The sequence below is a fragment of the Bemisia tabaci genome, chromosome 2 (genome assembly GCF_918797505.1).
Source record: "Bemisia tabaci chromosome 2, PGI_BMITA_v3".
NCBI lineage: Eukaryota > Metazoa > Arthropoda > Insecta > Hemiptera > Aleyrodidae > Bemisia > Bemisia tabaci.
The window spans coordinates 28013982-28029042 of record NC_092794.1 but is presented as its reverse complement, the minus strand read 5'-3'; the positions used below and the strand labels follow the sequence as shown (position 1 = coordinate 28029042).

Genomic DNA, 15061 nt, shown 5'->3' with positions numbered 1-15061 from the left:
TGAAATTTGATAGTTGAAAATGTTGGCACTTTATTTAGTTAAGGTGATTCGTAGAAATAGTTACTCCAAAAAATCATGTTAGAGCAGAGAAGTACGGCAATGACGTAAGGACGTTTTCATTGCCATACTGCAAGGAAAAATTTCCGTCCGCAATCCGAGCAATTCCAAAAGGAAAAAAACATATATATAAAAAAAGAATGATCACAATACAAATCCATCCCTACCGAATATGTGAATGGCTTCGACATCATCTTGAGATACTATTAGTCAAATTTAGACGAATCAGCTTCATACAAAACAAATATCAAAAAACGAATTTAGAAAATTGGTGCCCTCCGGTCTGAAATCACTTTATAGACCATTGAAAAGCCCCATGCAAAGTTTCAACTTTAAAATCGAATTTTTAGGGGTCCCGCCCGCATTGGCCCTAAACATTAACGTGAATATTCCATGAGAATTTGCCAGAAATTGTTCAACAATGATTTTCTTGGCGGGGTGTGACAATATTATTGATTTTCTTTTTTAAAATAAGGGCGTTGAAGTTGGTTTGAGTTAAAAAGATTCCTGCTTGGCACGAAAGGCTAGGGTTGACAGAAAATCCTTCGGCGCGTGGGGAGTGCGGCGAGTCTGCAGAAAGGAAACCTCGATGTTCCCGACTGAGCACCAAACAGTTGGCGATGGAAATTCGCAGGATGGAAATTTCATATGAATAACGTAAAAATAAAATGACAAAAAAAACATATGTGAGCAGTTGCGGAATTTCCCGTTTCCACACGATGTACCCGAACAGAACTCTCCGACCGCTGAGAAAGATCCGGCAACACCGCAACACTCGAACAATCGGGACGGTAGCCGTAGAAACGCTCGTTCCGTATACAACAAAAGGGCGACCGAGCTCCGGTCGTCGTTTCAGAGTAGACCATCAGAGTAGCCGCGACGCCTACGTGGAGGGACTCGCGGCGCCCCCCCCCCCCCCCCCCCCCCGCCAAAGCCGGCCGAAGGCCAGCTCCGCCGAACGCGCAACGAATGAAGGGACCGCACGGCAAAAACGCGGCTCCGATCGACCGACGAGGAGGGCGCAGAAACGGATTTCCCAGAAACGTTCGAAGGGCACCAGCGCCTCCCCGGATGGCCGGATCACGATACCCGCCCTTATCGGACGTCGGCACCGTAGGACCCGTCCGCCGACGGAACCGCGAGCCCGCGGGACGAACGGGGAGGTACGAAGTGACCGTTACAAGGAATCGACCGACGAAACGGTCCGAGGGGCACCGCGCCCACCCCGGGAGTTCGGGGTCGAAAATTCAGCGGGGACGGGACGCCGCCCGGCCGGGGGCCCCCGCTGACCGAAACTCCAGGCCGCGGGCCGAACGTGACGGGAGCGGTGGCGGTTTTTCCGAAAACGGTCGCGGGGCCCCAGCGCCCCTCCCGGGTCGCCGGATCCGAAATCCGACCTTATCGGACGTCGGCACAGTAGGACCCGTCCGCAGCCGGAACCCCGAGCCCGGGGGACGAACGGGGAGGTACGAAGTGACCGTTACAAGGAATCGGCCGACGGAACGGTCCGAGGGGCACCGCGCCCCCCGGAAGCGCAAAAAAACGAAACGGCCGGAGGGACAAGGAGCCGATAGCCGGGACGCGACCGCACGTGGAAGCGCGACCGGAAAGACGCGCGCCAGGCCGAGGGACGGGCGAAAAACGGAACCACCCCCGGGGCCCGTAGCAACCCCCCTGGGGGTGGGAACGGGAAAACCCGCGGGGGGAACGGAGACCCGGCCGCGGGGGGTCCGCCGAACGAACATCAAGGGCGCGGGACGCGCTGGGACGGCGTGGCGGGGACCGATGTTCAGAGGGTCGCGGGGTAAATCGTATAACAGGTAATACAAATTAAATGATTAGAGCGTGTATATTTTATTACATTATAGGTATATTTTAATCATTTTTGTCATTGTTGGAAATTTTGATAATTTGAAATTTGATAGTTTGAAATTTGATAGTTGAAAATGTTGGCACTTTATTTAGTTAAGGTGATTCGTAGAAATAGTTACTCCAAAAAATCATGTTAAAGCAGAGAAGTACGGCAATGACGTAAGGACGTTTTCATTGCCATACTGCAAGGAAAAATTTCCGTCCGCAATCCGAGCAATTCCAAAAGGAAAAAAACATATATATAAAAAAAGAATGATCACATAGAAACATTCACATACAAATCCATCCCTACCGAATATGTGAATGGCTTCGACATCATCTTGAGATACTATTCGAAATCTTCAAATTTAGACGAATCAGCTTCATACAAAACAAATATCAAAAAACGAATTTAGAAAATTGGTGCCCTCCGGTCTGAAATCACTTTATAGACCATTGAAAAGCCCTATGCAAAATGTCAACTTTAAAATCGAATTTTTAGGGGTCCCGCCCGCATTGGCCCTAAACATTAACGTGAATATTCCATGAGAATTTGCCAGAAATTGTTCAACAATGATTTTCTTGGCGGGGTGTGACAATATTATTGATTTTCTTTTTTAAAATAAGGGCGTTGAAGTTGGTTTGAGTTAAAAAGATTCCTGCTTGGCACGAAAGGCTAGGGTTGACAGAAAATCCTTCGGCGCGTGGGGAGTGCGGCGAGTCTGCAGAAAGGAAACCTCGATGTTCCCGACTGAGCACCAAACAGTTGGCGATGGAAATTCGCAGGATGGAAATTTCATATGAATAACGTAAAAATAAAATGACAAAAAAAACATATGTGAGCAGTTGCGGAATTTCCCGTTTCCACACGATGTACACGAACAGAACTCTCCGACCGCTGAGAAAGATCCGGCAACACCGCAACACTCGAACAATCGGGACGGTAGCCGTAGAAACGCTCGTTCCGTATACAACAAAAGGGCGACCGAGCTCCGGTCGTCGTTTCAGAGTAGACCATCAGAGTAGCCGCGACGCCTACGCGGAGGGACTCGCGGCGCCCCCCCCCCCCCCCCCCCCCGCCAAAGCCGGCCGAAGGCCAGCTCCGCCGAACGCGCAACGAATGAAGGGACCGCACGGCAAAAACGCGGCCCGATCGACCGACGAGGAGGGCGCAGAAACGGATTTCCCAGAAACGTTCGAAGGGCACCAGCGCCTCCCCGGATGGCCGGATCACGATACCCGCCCTTATCGGACGTCGGCACCGTAGGACCCGTCCGCCGACGGAACCGCGAGCCCGCGGGACGAACGGGGAGGTACGAAGTGACCGTTACAAGGAATCGACCGACGAAACGGTCCGAGGGGCACCGCGCCCACCCCGGGAGTTCGGGGTCGAAAATTCAGCGGGGACGGGACGCCGCCCGGCCGGGGGCCCCCGCTGACCGAAACTCCAGGCCGCGGGCCGAACGTGACGGGAGCGGTGGCGGTTTTTCCGAAAACGGTCGCGGGGCCCCAGCGCCCCTCCCGGGTCGCCGGATCCGAAATCCGACCTTATCGGACGTCGGCACAGTAGGACCCGTCCGCAGCCGGAACCCCGAGCCCGGGGGACGAACGGGGAGGTACGAAGTGACCGTTACAAGGAATCGGCCGACGGAACGGTCCGAGGGGCACCGCGCCCCCCGGAAGCGCAAAAAAACGAAACGGCCGGAGGGACAAGGAGCCGATAGCCGGGACGCGACCGCACGTGGAAGCGCGACCGGAAAGACGCGCGCCAGGCCGAGGGACGGGCGAAAAACGGAACCACCCCCGGGGCCCGTAGCAACCCCCCTGGGGGTGGGAACGGGAAAACCCGCGGGGGGAACGGAGACCCGGCCGCGGGGGGTCCGCCGAACGAACATCAAGGGCGCGGGACGCGCTGGGACGGCGTGGCGGGGACCGATGTTCAGAGGGTCGCGGGGTAAATCGTATAACTTTATATAAGAGATTTTTGTGAAGTTACATTCGCCTTGCGTGAGGTCAGGATTTGATCAGGATTTGGAAAAATTATGGAATCAGGATTTAGCAGTCAAAATCAGGATTTCCCAAATGAAAAAAAAACCGGATCCCCTGTAAATATTCTTCACTTGTTCAAAAATTTGTCAAAAAAATTTAAAAAAGGTGGTTTTTTAAAATAAAACTTTGGAACGGAAAGAACCTACACTTGAAGAATTTTTATCTAAATCATAAGTTCAATTTGGAAATTTTAAATGCGTGTATTGTATTCTACGTGAAATTGCTACGCGATGCTTCGTGCGTTGCTTACTTCACACTCTTTATGGTGGTATTCCAAAAAAAAAAAACCGACCAAAATATTTCCTCAAAACTTCTCTGGGAGTATGTATAAATAGGTGAAGAAAATACTAGGTATTAAAAAACATCGCTGTTTCTATTTTTTTAATTTTTATTTTTTGTTTACCTTTAGATTTCCATTAGGTTTTGGGTCAAATTGTGTTAAAAACCTGTTAAAAACACATGTCCCTCAGGTTTTATGTGAAGCTAAAGTTTAGCCACATAGCACTGTTGTGGTCCACAACAGTGCTCCAGCCAAAAAAGCACCTCCACAACTTGTGGAGGTGCTTTTTTGGCTAGATAAATCATTTGCCAAAGCCCACCCTCACACATCAAACTAAAGAGAAAAGAAAAAAATCGAATCTCTGGAATTTTTTTTGCAACCACCCCTAGAAATTCATATCCGGGTCAAACTGACCCGAATATGCCTTCCATGGGGGAGCTATGGGCCGGATACGTACGCACCTCATATGAACCGCGATTAACAGAAAGGAACCAAGCCACATCAGCTGTTGTCAACTTTAATTAGGCAATTTGATTTTCAGCATGAAAACGGTTGTGCAGATTTTCGTGCAAATTTCAGTGAATTTTCTCCATAGTACGAAGCTAATTCCTTAAAATTTTCAAAGGAATCCACACGGACTTTCTCTCTTAAAAAATTAAAATGCCCGGTTAAATTTTGCAATAGCTGATGTGGCTTGGTTCCTTTCTGTTAAACGCAGTCCATATACTCGTATAGGTCTGCGAATACACCCTGAAGAAAAGACTCAGACATCAAATTGAAAAAAGAAGAGAAAAAGTGAGCATCAACATAGCTGAAAATAGGGGAAACGCATTCGGGCCTTACTCTTTAACTTTTCTCCCGAATCTGGCTGTCACCTCATTGGCAGCGTTGGGCGGTACATTGTGAGTTCACGCCTCACGCCGTCGCGCCTTCAATTTAGCTGACGCAACATGGACATCCATCAAGCACGAATAGTTGTATCTCTGCGCCGTCATCAACGCACGTCCTTTTCCTCGCTTCACTCCGATAATTTTGTGTGATAAGGTTGAGGTGTCTCTTACGTATTTTTGCAATTTGAGAAGAGCTGAGGTTAAGTTTGCTCAAAATACACTATGCTGTGTTCAAAACGATTATCCTTTTGAAAAAAAGTTGAAAAATGTTTGTGGGTCGATCTGCACATGACGGCACACTGGAGGGCGCACGACTAAAAATGATTATTTTGGTGAGAGATATGTCGTGTCGGGGAATTGTTTTTTGACGATCTCCCCCAGAAATCTCATGTCTGGTCAAAGTGGCCCGTTTATCTCTTCTGGCGGAGTTACGTATCGCCAATGAGGAGAGGGGGCTGGAAATGCGCCAGTAAGTTATCAAGAAGGTGAAAATTTCTAGTAATAATAAAAAAATCATTAATATAAACTTCGAAGGATTCAGCCTTTCAGCGATTCCAACTTTTTCTATTTCACTCGAGGGGAAGTGTCCCCTCCCCGCCTCTCTTCCCCACCCGGTGACTGACGCTGCGCTGTGCTGAACGGTTCAGCCTGAACCTTTCCCCTACGTTTGACAGTTCCCCACTCCTCTGTCAATCGAACCATGCCACCGCTTAAGCATTGTCGCTCGCCCACCCAGGTACCAGCATAGGTACCAGGGTACCTATAAGCGGCCAGCGATAAGTTGATGATTTATCAATCTCGCTCATGCTCCCACGCAGCTAAGCATTGATTACGCCAGCGAATTATTTTCCGAATAATTAGAATTTCTTCAATAGTAATTTACTTTATTTATTTGACTATACTTTTTCTCTGATTTACGGTGTTTTCCTTGGTTCTCTGCTGTGTTTTTCTTAAATCTCTTCGGTGTTTTTATTTTATCTTGCTAATGCTCACACGCAGCTGAGCTCAGATTACCCTAGTGGAGTCGTTTTCTTTGTTATTTTTCTTTATTTTTTTCTCTGTTATACTGTGCTTTTCTTGAATCTCTTCTGCGTTGCTCTGTCTTTTCTTTACCTTTCTGTTCTAATATTTCTTTTCCTATCCTTTGTTCTCTGAGGATATTTTTGATAAAATAAGCATGAATCCAGCTACAATTGATGACGTATTGCAGGACGTGTTGTCTGGCGACACAATTAATTTGTTTTTTGACATTGTGCGTCATAAGACGAACTCCCGGCCTGTCAATGTAAATTTAAGTAATGGGTTTGTGGGATTTCATAGGCCCAGCTCAATTGAATAACGGCAAATTTATTCAAATTTTGAGTAGCAGGCCCACCGGGAATACAAATGAAATTTCCCACTGCGTAACTTTTTATTACCATAACAACACTGTAGAAAGGGGAAATTTACATTAATACTTATCATTTAAGGAAGCGCAACTAAAATTTCAGTAATTTTTTTCCGAAAAGTAAAAAAAAAAAAAAAAAAAGCGGCTAAAGATGGTTCCTCACTTTCTTGTGGTGATGGCTGTTTCTGCTAAGTGGGATCCGTCCATTTCAAGATACAGTCTATCTCTTGCCCCGTCATTACTATTCTACAAGTTAATTGTGAAGTGAAAATTTAATAATGTTTTCTATGAAATCTTCATTGTAAAGTGTTAAAAAATTCGCAACCACCACAAAATCGGCTCGCGAAGCGAGCCGAATGTCACTCGCGTAGCGAGTGACCGGGGGTCCAGGGGGCGCAGCCCCCCGGCCAGACGTGCCGGGTGCGCGAAGCGCGCCCAGAACGGCTAGTATATATATATATATATTTCTCACCCTCAAAAACATAGGAAGAACATAGGTAATACTCCATAAACTATCGAAATCAATGCATATTATCTAATACGGGTCACGGGGTCAATTTAACTTGACTTGGGGCTGTACGTATGAAGAAAGTTTTCGCCACTCCAGGATTTAAAAAAAAAAAAAAAAAAAAAAAAAAAATTGCAACGACGGAATATAATATTCGAATATTTTGACATCAATCATTAAAATGTCCAACCAAAAGATCATACTCCTGACGGACCAACTTCTGCCGCTCAGTAACGAAGCGTCAATAAATATTTAAATTGCATATGACGCTAAAGAATGATGGAACGCTTATTTTTTCATTCAAATGTTCACACACGTTTAGAATCTTGAAATTATTGATGTCTCCTCTTTTTAGAAATAGTTGTTTTAATTATTTTTCCGGAACGAACTTCATTTGTTCGATACCTTCCGAGTTCACTAACTGTTCACTGTCTTTCTCTCTGTTTCAGGTAAACGAGCAATACACTTTTCAGCTATTATCACAATGTTACAATACACAATATACAGTTCATATTACAATGATGTTACGGTGAGTCAATTCATAAAACGGTATTTGAATTTCCTAAGTTGAATTTTAAAAAACAGATTCGTTAGAAAACAGCGTAAAGGGAGCACTTACGTTACTGGCCGTTTATTTATTGGTCAACGACAAATGAACTTGAGCCCTAATTCAAACTGAACTTTCATTCAACATTCAAGCATACCTACCATTAAAATATTTAAATAAGTTGACGTGTTTCTAACACGGTCGTATTTAGGGAGTGGCCACATGGGCCAAATTTTGCAATTTTTTTAAATGTAGGTATAACAAATCTGATTCAGAAAAAAAGTTAGAAACGAGAAAAGGCGACAAAATCTCTCACTTCTTGAGAGTATAGTAATTTCTAATTTTTTCGTCTATTGGTGATACAAGAGACAGCACCTTTAATTAGTCGAGTTAAGAGAGAAACGAAACACACAATTGGGCCTGGAGCGGCGCGGCGCAGAGAGCAATGATGACGAGGACTTGAGATGAAAAGGAGAAGCCCTCGGCGCGGCGGTCGGCATCTTACACATATTAGCGCCTACAAGACTCCATGAATACTGCACGCATTGCGTCAAACACAGTGCGGCAGCGCGGCCCGGCGCGGCGCGGCGGCGGAAGTTAAAATTAGTAAACCTTTATGTTTGTTCTTTCATAAAATTTTCGTTCATTTCCTATAAATGGGAGGCCTTGTTCACACAGAGATAGGTTTACGGAACTTAACTTTCGCGCAAAGTTCCGTGAACTTTTGCTAGTAGCGTTGACAAGGCTTTTGCTAAAAATAAGTCCAACACGGTAAACACGTCTCATGCAGCCCTCCCCCACCGGGTTCACTTGATGGTTTTTATTATATTTTTTAACAAATGAGAAGGGGCAAGTGCGTAAATCCGGCACTGGTTTCTAACCGAAGTTATCGCCTCTACGACGAATTCGCCGACAGAGTCCCTCTGACTACAATACTGCCGTGCTAAGGAAAAACGCCGTATGAGCCTTCAAGCGTTGCCACATTTCATTTGATAAATCGATGATTTGCTGGTTTTTTTCTATTTCATCTTGAATTTTGCTATCGACCTGACGGAAAATGGATTTTTGCATTGTTTTTTTAACTATAGACTGGAAAGCTTACGTAAGGCTCAGCCCTACCCCTCCCCCGCTGAAAGCACCGCAAGGCTGTTAGAGATCTTCCCTCCCCACTGAAAGCCTTACGTAATTTATGGACGGCCCCTATGTATGTATCGATTCATTCTCATTGTTAACAATGAGAAAATCGAATTGAAAGAGGTTATGACATTTTTATGGTTTGGATCGAATTCGATATGATAGAGAATCTCTGTGGTGGTGTCGTCACAAACAGCGTATATTCACCCTGTTTGTTGAGCGGGAGGAAACGGAACTCCCAGATGTTTCGCCACGAACAGCGTATATTCACCCTGTTCGTTGAGCGCGAGGAAACGAAACTCCTCGATTTGCAAGGGAAAATCCGTGGGTTGCGTCACGCGCATTTCGTGCTGCGCTCTACCGGGAAAGCGCCTCACCCTACGCGCGGCATTTTCATTTTCCATACTCGCCGTTCGGACCACAGAGCGCGCGTGAATACGGCTCTTGGAAGTTCTCACGAGCGCCAGCACGGATATCCTTTTATTTTTGTCGCTCTTTTAAAACCGTATCAGCTCTTTCCGCATCGAGAAAAGCACTTGCTTGATAGAGAACTTTTTACCGTTGCTCGTGAAAAATAGAAAACCTTTCATACCACGCGTGATTTATCTTCAGTGCAGTTAAGGGTTGCACCAGATCGCCACGACCATCTCGAGAGTTGGCGGGGGATTGTATTCGATACATCGAACAGGCGGCTTTTCCCTGAGATAGTATCGATACCAGTGGCGTGGCGTGAATTGCGATATACCGATTGTTATGCCATTTAAACCTATGGAAAAGGATCGATAAACAGGGTGTTCGTAGCAAACTTCTTCATAATCGATTCTTTACCATAGGTTTAAATGGCAAATCAATCGATATATCGCAAAGCACACCATGCCACTGATCGATACCTCTTGGTTCAACATTTAAACATATTAAAAGTCAATCGAGTAATTAGGCAGACCGATTTCCGGTCATGCAAGGTGAACTATATCCCGTCTTCCATATGAACTGAACTAAATCAATGAGAACGAAAACACACCAACTCGGTAACCTGAAAATGCTCAATTTTCATTAAAGACAGTCAATTTTTATGAAGATCATTGAAGTTAGCGCATTTGTTCCAAAATGCATCTGTAAAGTATCCAGGTACTTGTCTTTCGGCACTGAAAATATTTTTCTTCGACTAACATCTTCGCCTTCTGGACAGTTTTGTGCCGGTCTTGATTATTTTAATCTTTTCGAGTTGGTGTGTTTTCGTTCTCACTGATTCAACTTTAAAACGTGTGACCAAACTTTTTTTTTTCGGCGCTTCCTTTCGTGCTGCGATGATCAAGTTCATGGCTCACACTCACGGGTATGAGGAGAAGAGGCCTGTTGACTGTTGAGCGGTGGAGGTGAAGGATGAAGAAGGAGGAGGGGCAAGGAAGACGGGAATGTCAGGTGCATAGCACAAAGATGAGTATTCGTTGAGAGGCCGAGGAACTTTGAAGCTTGATAATCAGCCGAGCTCGAGTCGAGCGATCCGTTCCGTTCCGCACGAGGATTTTGAATTGCCGCCTTTTCTCCGATGAACTTTGACATTTTGCAGCAGCGCTAGCGACTGTCGGGCGTTCACTGCCGGAGCCAAGTATCTCTCGAGCGGTTCCCAACTCGCTCTCGCTCTGGACCGACGCGGCAGCACATTTTGTGATGATACCGTCAAAGGGAACATCCGTTTATGATACTACCTACTATCAGGCGACAGTCATCCCGTGCCTACTAGAGTACCTATTAGGCGAGAGTATGGACAGATCGCTTCATGGAGGGCTTAGGGCCCAAAAGTGCAGCCACCCACCTAACCAACTTCTAACGCCCAAAATTTCACTGCCAATCTGCAGATTCCAATTCTAACCAAGATGGCCAAGGAATGTACAGAGATGAGCGTTCTTTCGCAAAAGTGAGTAAATTTATGCAAAGAATAAACATGAATGTGGTTTTCGCCACCTCGCCAACCGCACTGTGTTTGGCGCAATACGTGAAGTATCTCTACAGTCTTGTAGGCGCTATGCGTTTCACGCCGACCATTGCTGATCGCACCACGTTTGACGCAATGCGTGAAGTATTAAATGCAGTCTTGTGGGAACTATGAGTTTCACGCCAACCGCTGCTAATCGCACTGCGTTTGACGCAATGCGTGAAGTATTCATGGAGTCTTGTAGGCGCTAATATGTGTTTCATGCTGACCGGCGGCGCGCCGAGGGCATCTCCTTTCCATCTCAAGTCCGCGTCATCATTGCTCTCACCGCCGCCCCGCTCCAGGCCAAATTGCGTGTTTGGTCTCTCTCTCAACTAGACTAATGAAAGCCGCTGTTTTTTATCACCGGAAGACGAACAAATTAGAAAATACCATACTTTAACGCTCAGGAGCTGAGAGATTTTTTCGCTTTTTCTCGGTTGTAATTTTTTTCTGAATCAGATTTTTTTCTTGATACCTACATTTGAAAAAATTACAACATTTGCCGCCCTCAGGTAAATTGACCTGCAACTCAAAGAATTACAGCACTGACCCTGCTCTAGCAATGTTGTTTTCTAGTTATGAAAAGTTTTTAAAAATAATTTATCTTGAGCTGAAGATCTCACTTCCAAGAGTGGGTTCATGAGGTGGGGTTTTGAAGAAAGAACCGTAAGGAAAGGATCGTGGAGTTTTGAACGTTCTTTTGGAAAATTGTTTGTCCTCGCATTGGACTTTGAATGCTTCCGGTAGGTGTCTGGCGGTGGTTATTGTGCGAAGTCTTAGGGCAAATTTTCGCGGGTGGACTCGGTTGCAGTTTTTGACTCGCTGCCTACCTTCGTTACAACAAAACAAAATTCCTCCTGATGAGTGATGTTGCGTCTACAGTATTTGGTTTTCATACTGGCAACAATGAACACATCCAAGGAGGTCGACTCACCTCCAGGGGTGGGTTGAAAAGTGGATGGTTGCAAACGTTGTCCAAAATTCATCAAGCACCTGTTTACTTCTTGACTTCAGCAGAGCGCTTTCCTATTTGGTGTGCAACCCTGCTGATCTGGTTAAAAAAGTCGGCCGAATCCGCTCGCGAAAATTCGCCTAGTTAGGTCCACTTTCACGCGAGCTATGTTGGATGGTGATGTTTGTTCTGAGATAGGTATTGTGGCTGCTTAATGAAGATTTGATACGATGCATGCTGACTGGCTGAGAAAAACAGAGGTAAAAATTAAATCCTGCGGTATTCGAGCCCTCCATTTGAATATCCATCTCGGCCAACTTAGTCTAACTTGCTAAACTCACAACGTTTGTTTGGATAAGAGTCAGACGAGGGGGATATTTTCCACCTCTCTCCTCAGAGTGCCTTTTGTTCCCGCGCTTTATTTCGAGGCATCGAGCTATCGAGAATGAGCGTAGGGGTCGATCAAAGGCGCACGCAAAATTTTGCGATGTATCCCATATTAATTAAAATCGAATCGAACTATCGCACGACTTCACCAAAAGTAAATTGAGTGTTCGTATGCATCGAAAACACCCGTGAACATATGGACTCGGGAAAATAATATATGAGAACTGCAAACTGAATGCTACGCGCATGACACCCAGGGGACATTTCAAGTCTCCTCTCTCATGCACTGAGGAAATTTAAATATGGACAACGTGTACATTGAACATTGAAATACTAGGCATATAGCTCGCGCACTTTCAGTTTGAGTACCAGTCTAAACACAAACCACACAGTCGATGGTCCATCAATCTTGCAGGAAGTAGCCAGTCTTTCTAGAAATAACGACGGAGTCCGGAAGATGTTAATTTACCTATAACAGCTGAAGCTCTTATTTCTTGTAAAGAATGTCTCGGTAATTTCCATATGTCCGAAACTTTATAAAATCCATCTCCATAGTCTCTGATAAAAACGTCGATATTAGAGGCTGCGTCCGTTTTGGTTCAATAATAATTATTATGAACGCAAAAATTAAGGCGTACAATTTACCTATAAGAAAATTTCGAAGCATCACTCGCAATAGTTGTGCTTTTTACTCACATTAATACCAATATGAAAGTTATGGACTCTCTAAAAGATTCATGAGGCTCATCGATGAATCCAATTCTTTTTTTTTTTCTTTTTTTTTTACAAAATTCGAAGAAATAAAAAACAGCCAAAATTCGCTGATTAAAGAGATAAACGTAACGCTTTACAAATACAATCTGATTCGCGTGGAATAGCTTACTTTTTCTTTAGAACATTCATGTTTTTATCTCTTCGAGTTTTCCTATTTTGCGTCGCAAATGAATCGATTAACTCAGTTTGTCTTTTTTCACATCCAAAAACAACTTTCGCCCTGATTCCGTATTTACTTTTTGTGGGATAGGTACTTATAGGTACTTATCGAACGCCAAGTTAACCATAAGGCAAACACTGTGACACTTTAAGGGAATACTCTTCTTCAAACTTACGTCCGACTGTGAAAAACCATCAATCTTACTTATTAAGAATATTTGTTGATTTCTTTTAGACAGCATTTATTAGTGGCAAAATGTTGAAACGCAGCAATCGCGGCATTGAGTTATTCGTTTCATACCATCGATATGCCATGCGCTCAACTGCTTTGCGTCTCTGACAACAGCTCAAACCGGAAGTACTTAGAGAGATGCTATTGCTCTGCATATTGCATAGACCTCCGGCCTCCGCCGGATTAACGAGGCTATCATTAGGTTCTCAATCAGCAATCGATGAAGGATTTTCAGTTACGGGAGAAAGCAGCGTATGCAGATATCACTACGTGATATTAAATATCAACACGGTTTATGCGGATAAGGTTGCAATAAAAATTTTAGCTTGCTCTCACTATAGATGCACACACTGTTATATTTTTCCTCTCGGATTCTTATTCAGAGCCTGATGAGAGTGGCCACGAAAGTAGGTCCGACCTAGAAAAACTTTACCTGTTTTCCATCAAACGTTGCGCGTTAAAACAGTTTCCTCGTATTAGTGTTTTTAACCTCAGCTTCCCTTCGCGCTAGTTACGTAGGACCACGTTTTTTCGGAGAATCTACGACAATTTTGCGACCAGAAACCAATTTTTTCGAGGAGGCGCCACTGCCCTCCATAGGGAGCTACTTTTCGGCGCTACGTGGGTCAACTTAAACTCTCGGGGGTCAATTAAGGTTTAAATTTGTTGCACTCTTCAATTGAAAGATTCGATTCGAAGAGGAATCCGGACTTGTAAAATTGAACCCCCCTGTTTATCCCGAAAGGAAACTAGGGGGGCTTCGGGGCCATGAAATTCGGATTCCCAGAGGTCGATTACCTATTCTGGGAAAACAAGTTTCTTGAACCCATAGTCCAGACGCTTAAAAATTTAACAAGACAAAATACTCGTGACTCAATCGGATGTTCGTTCGAATTGAGATCCAAGCCTCTTAATGTAAGCGGATTTTCCTTCGATTCCTGCAAAAATCCAATTGAATTGAGAATATTTTGCCTTGTTAAATGTTTTTGATCCAAGAGACTTTTTTCTCCAGTGTAGGTTATACCATATTTATGCAGAGAATCTACGTCATTTTTGCAACCAAAGAGAAACTATGAAGGAGAATACTATGCCCCTCTTCGGGGGGTCCTTTTTGGGCCTAAGGTGCACCGATTTTGGATTTTCTAGGGGCAATCTAAAGGAAATTTTTCCGTACCTTTCAATTCTGATTGAATCGCAATTCGGTCGGGACCACCGACTTTTCGGTTTCGGGACCATGAAATTCGGATTCCTTGGGGTCCCGCGGTCCTTACTTCGTGCAACCTAAATCAACCGAGAAAAAAGCATAGCAAGGGTAGTCTGAGGCACTCTGTATTCTGGTATAGCCAATTGCCGGCAGTGGTTCCACATGACAGAATTAGGGGACAATAGAGATAGATACCTTTTTCACGCTGTGTTCATAGCTCTTAAACTTTTCTCTCTAATCAATAAAATCTACGCATCAAATTGTGATTCATATCAGGCTGAAGTAAAGAAGTATAAAATATACGGAGGAGCGATCTGGGGTGAGGCAAAGACGAATTGAAGGAGAAGAAACATTTTCCACGAATTATTTTTGTTTTTCTTTTTATTCCACCCTCATTTCAAGTTATCTGGAAAGAGGGATTCTCGGTAACCCTGTTATTTCGTTGTATCGTATGAAAACTCATTTTTAAGAGGGTAATGGATCGTCTTTCAATTGGAAATACGCACTTTGGCTCTTCTTGAAAATACTTAATGATTTTCTCTTCAGCTTTCTCTTTAGTTCCAACTCAATTTATTTTCCTTTGCAAACATCGGGTGAGTTTGAGATGTTCCTCTTCATCCTTCATTCATCACTGATTGAGTCATTCGACGTTACATCTTAAAACTTACTGAG

The 15061-nt window shown here is 44.6% G+C and overlaps 1 protein-coding gene across 1 annotated transcript in view; it reads left to right on the top strand.

The window, feature by feature from the left end:
* Positions 1–15061, top strand: part of LOC140224038 (uncharacterized) — a 73810-nt gene that overhangs the window by 24179 nt on the left and 34570 nt on the right. Inside the window, exon 2 of the mRNA XM_072297069.1 lies at positions 7472–7551. Within this exon, the coding sequence (XP_072153170.1) occupies positions 7472–7551 (80 nt within the window). The remainder of the gene's footprint in view (positions 1–7471; positions 7552–15061) is intronic.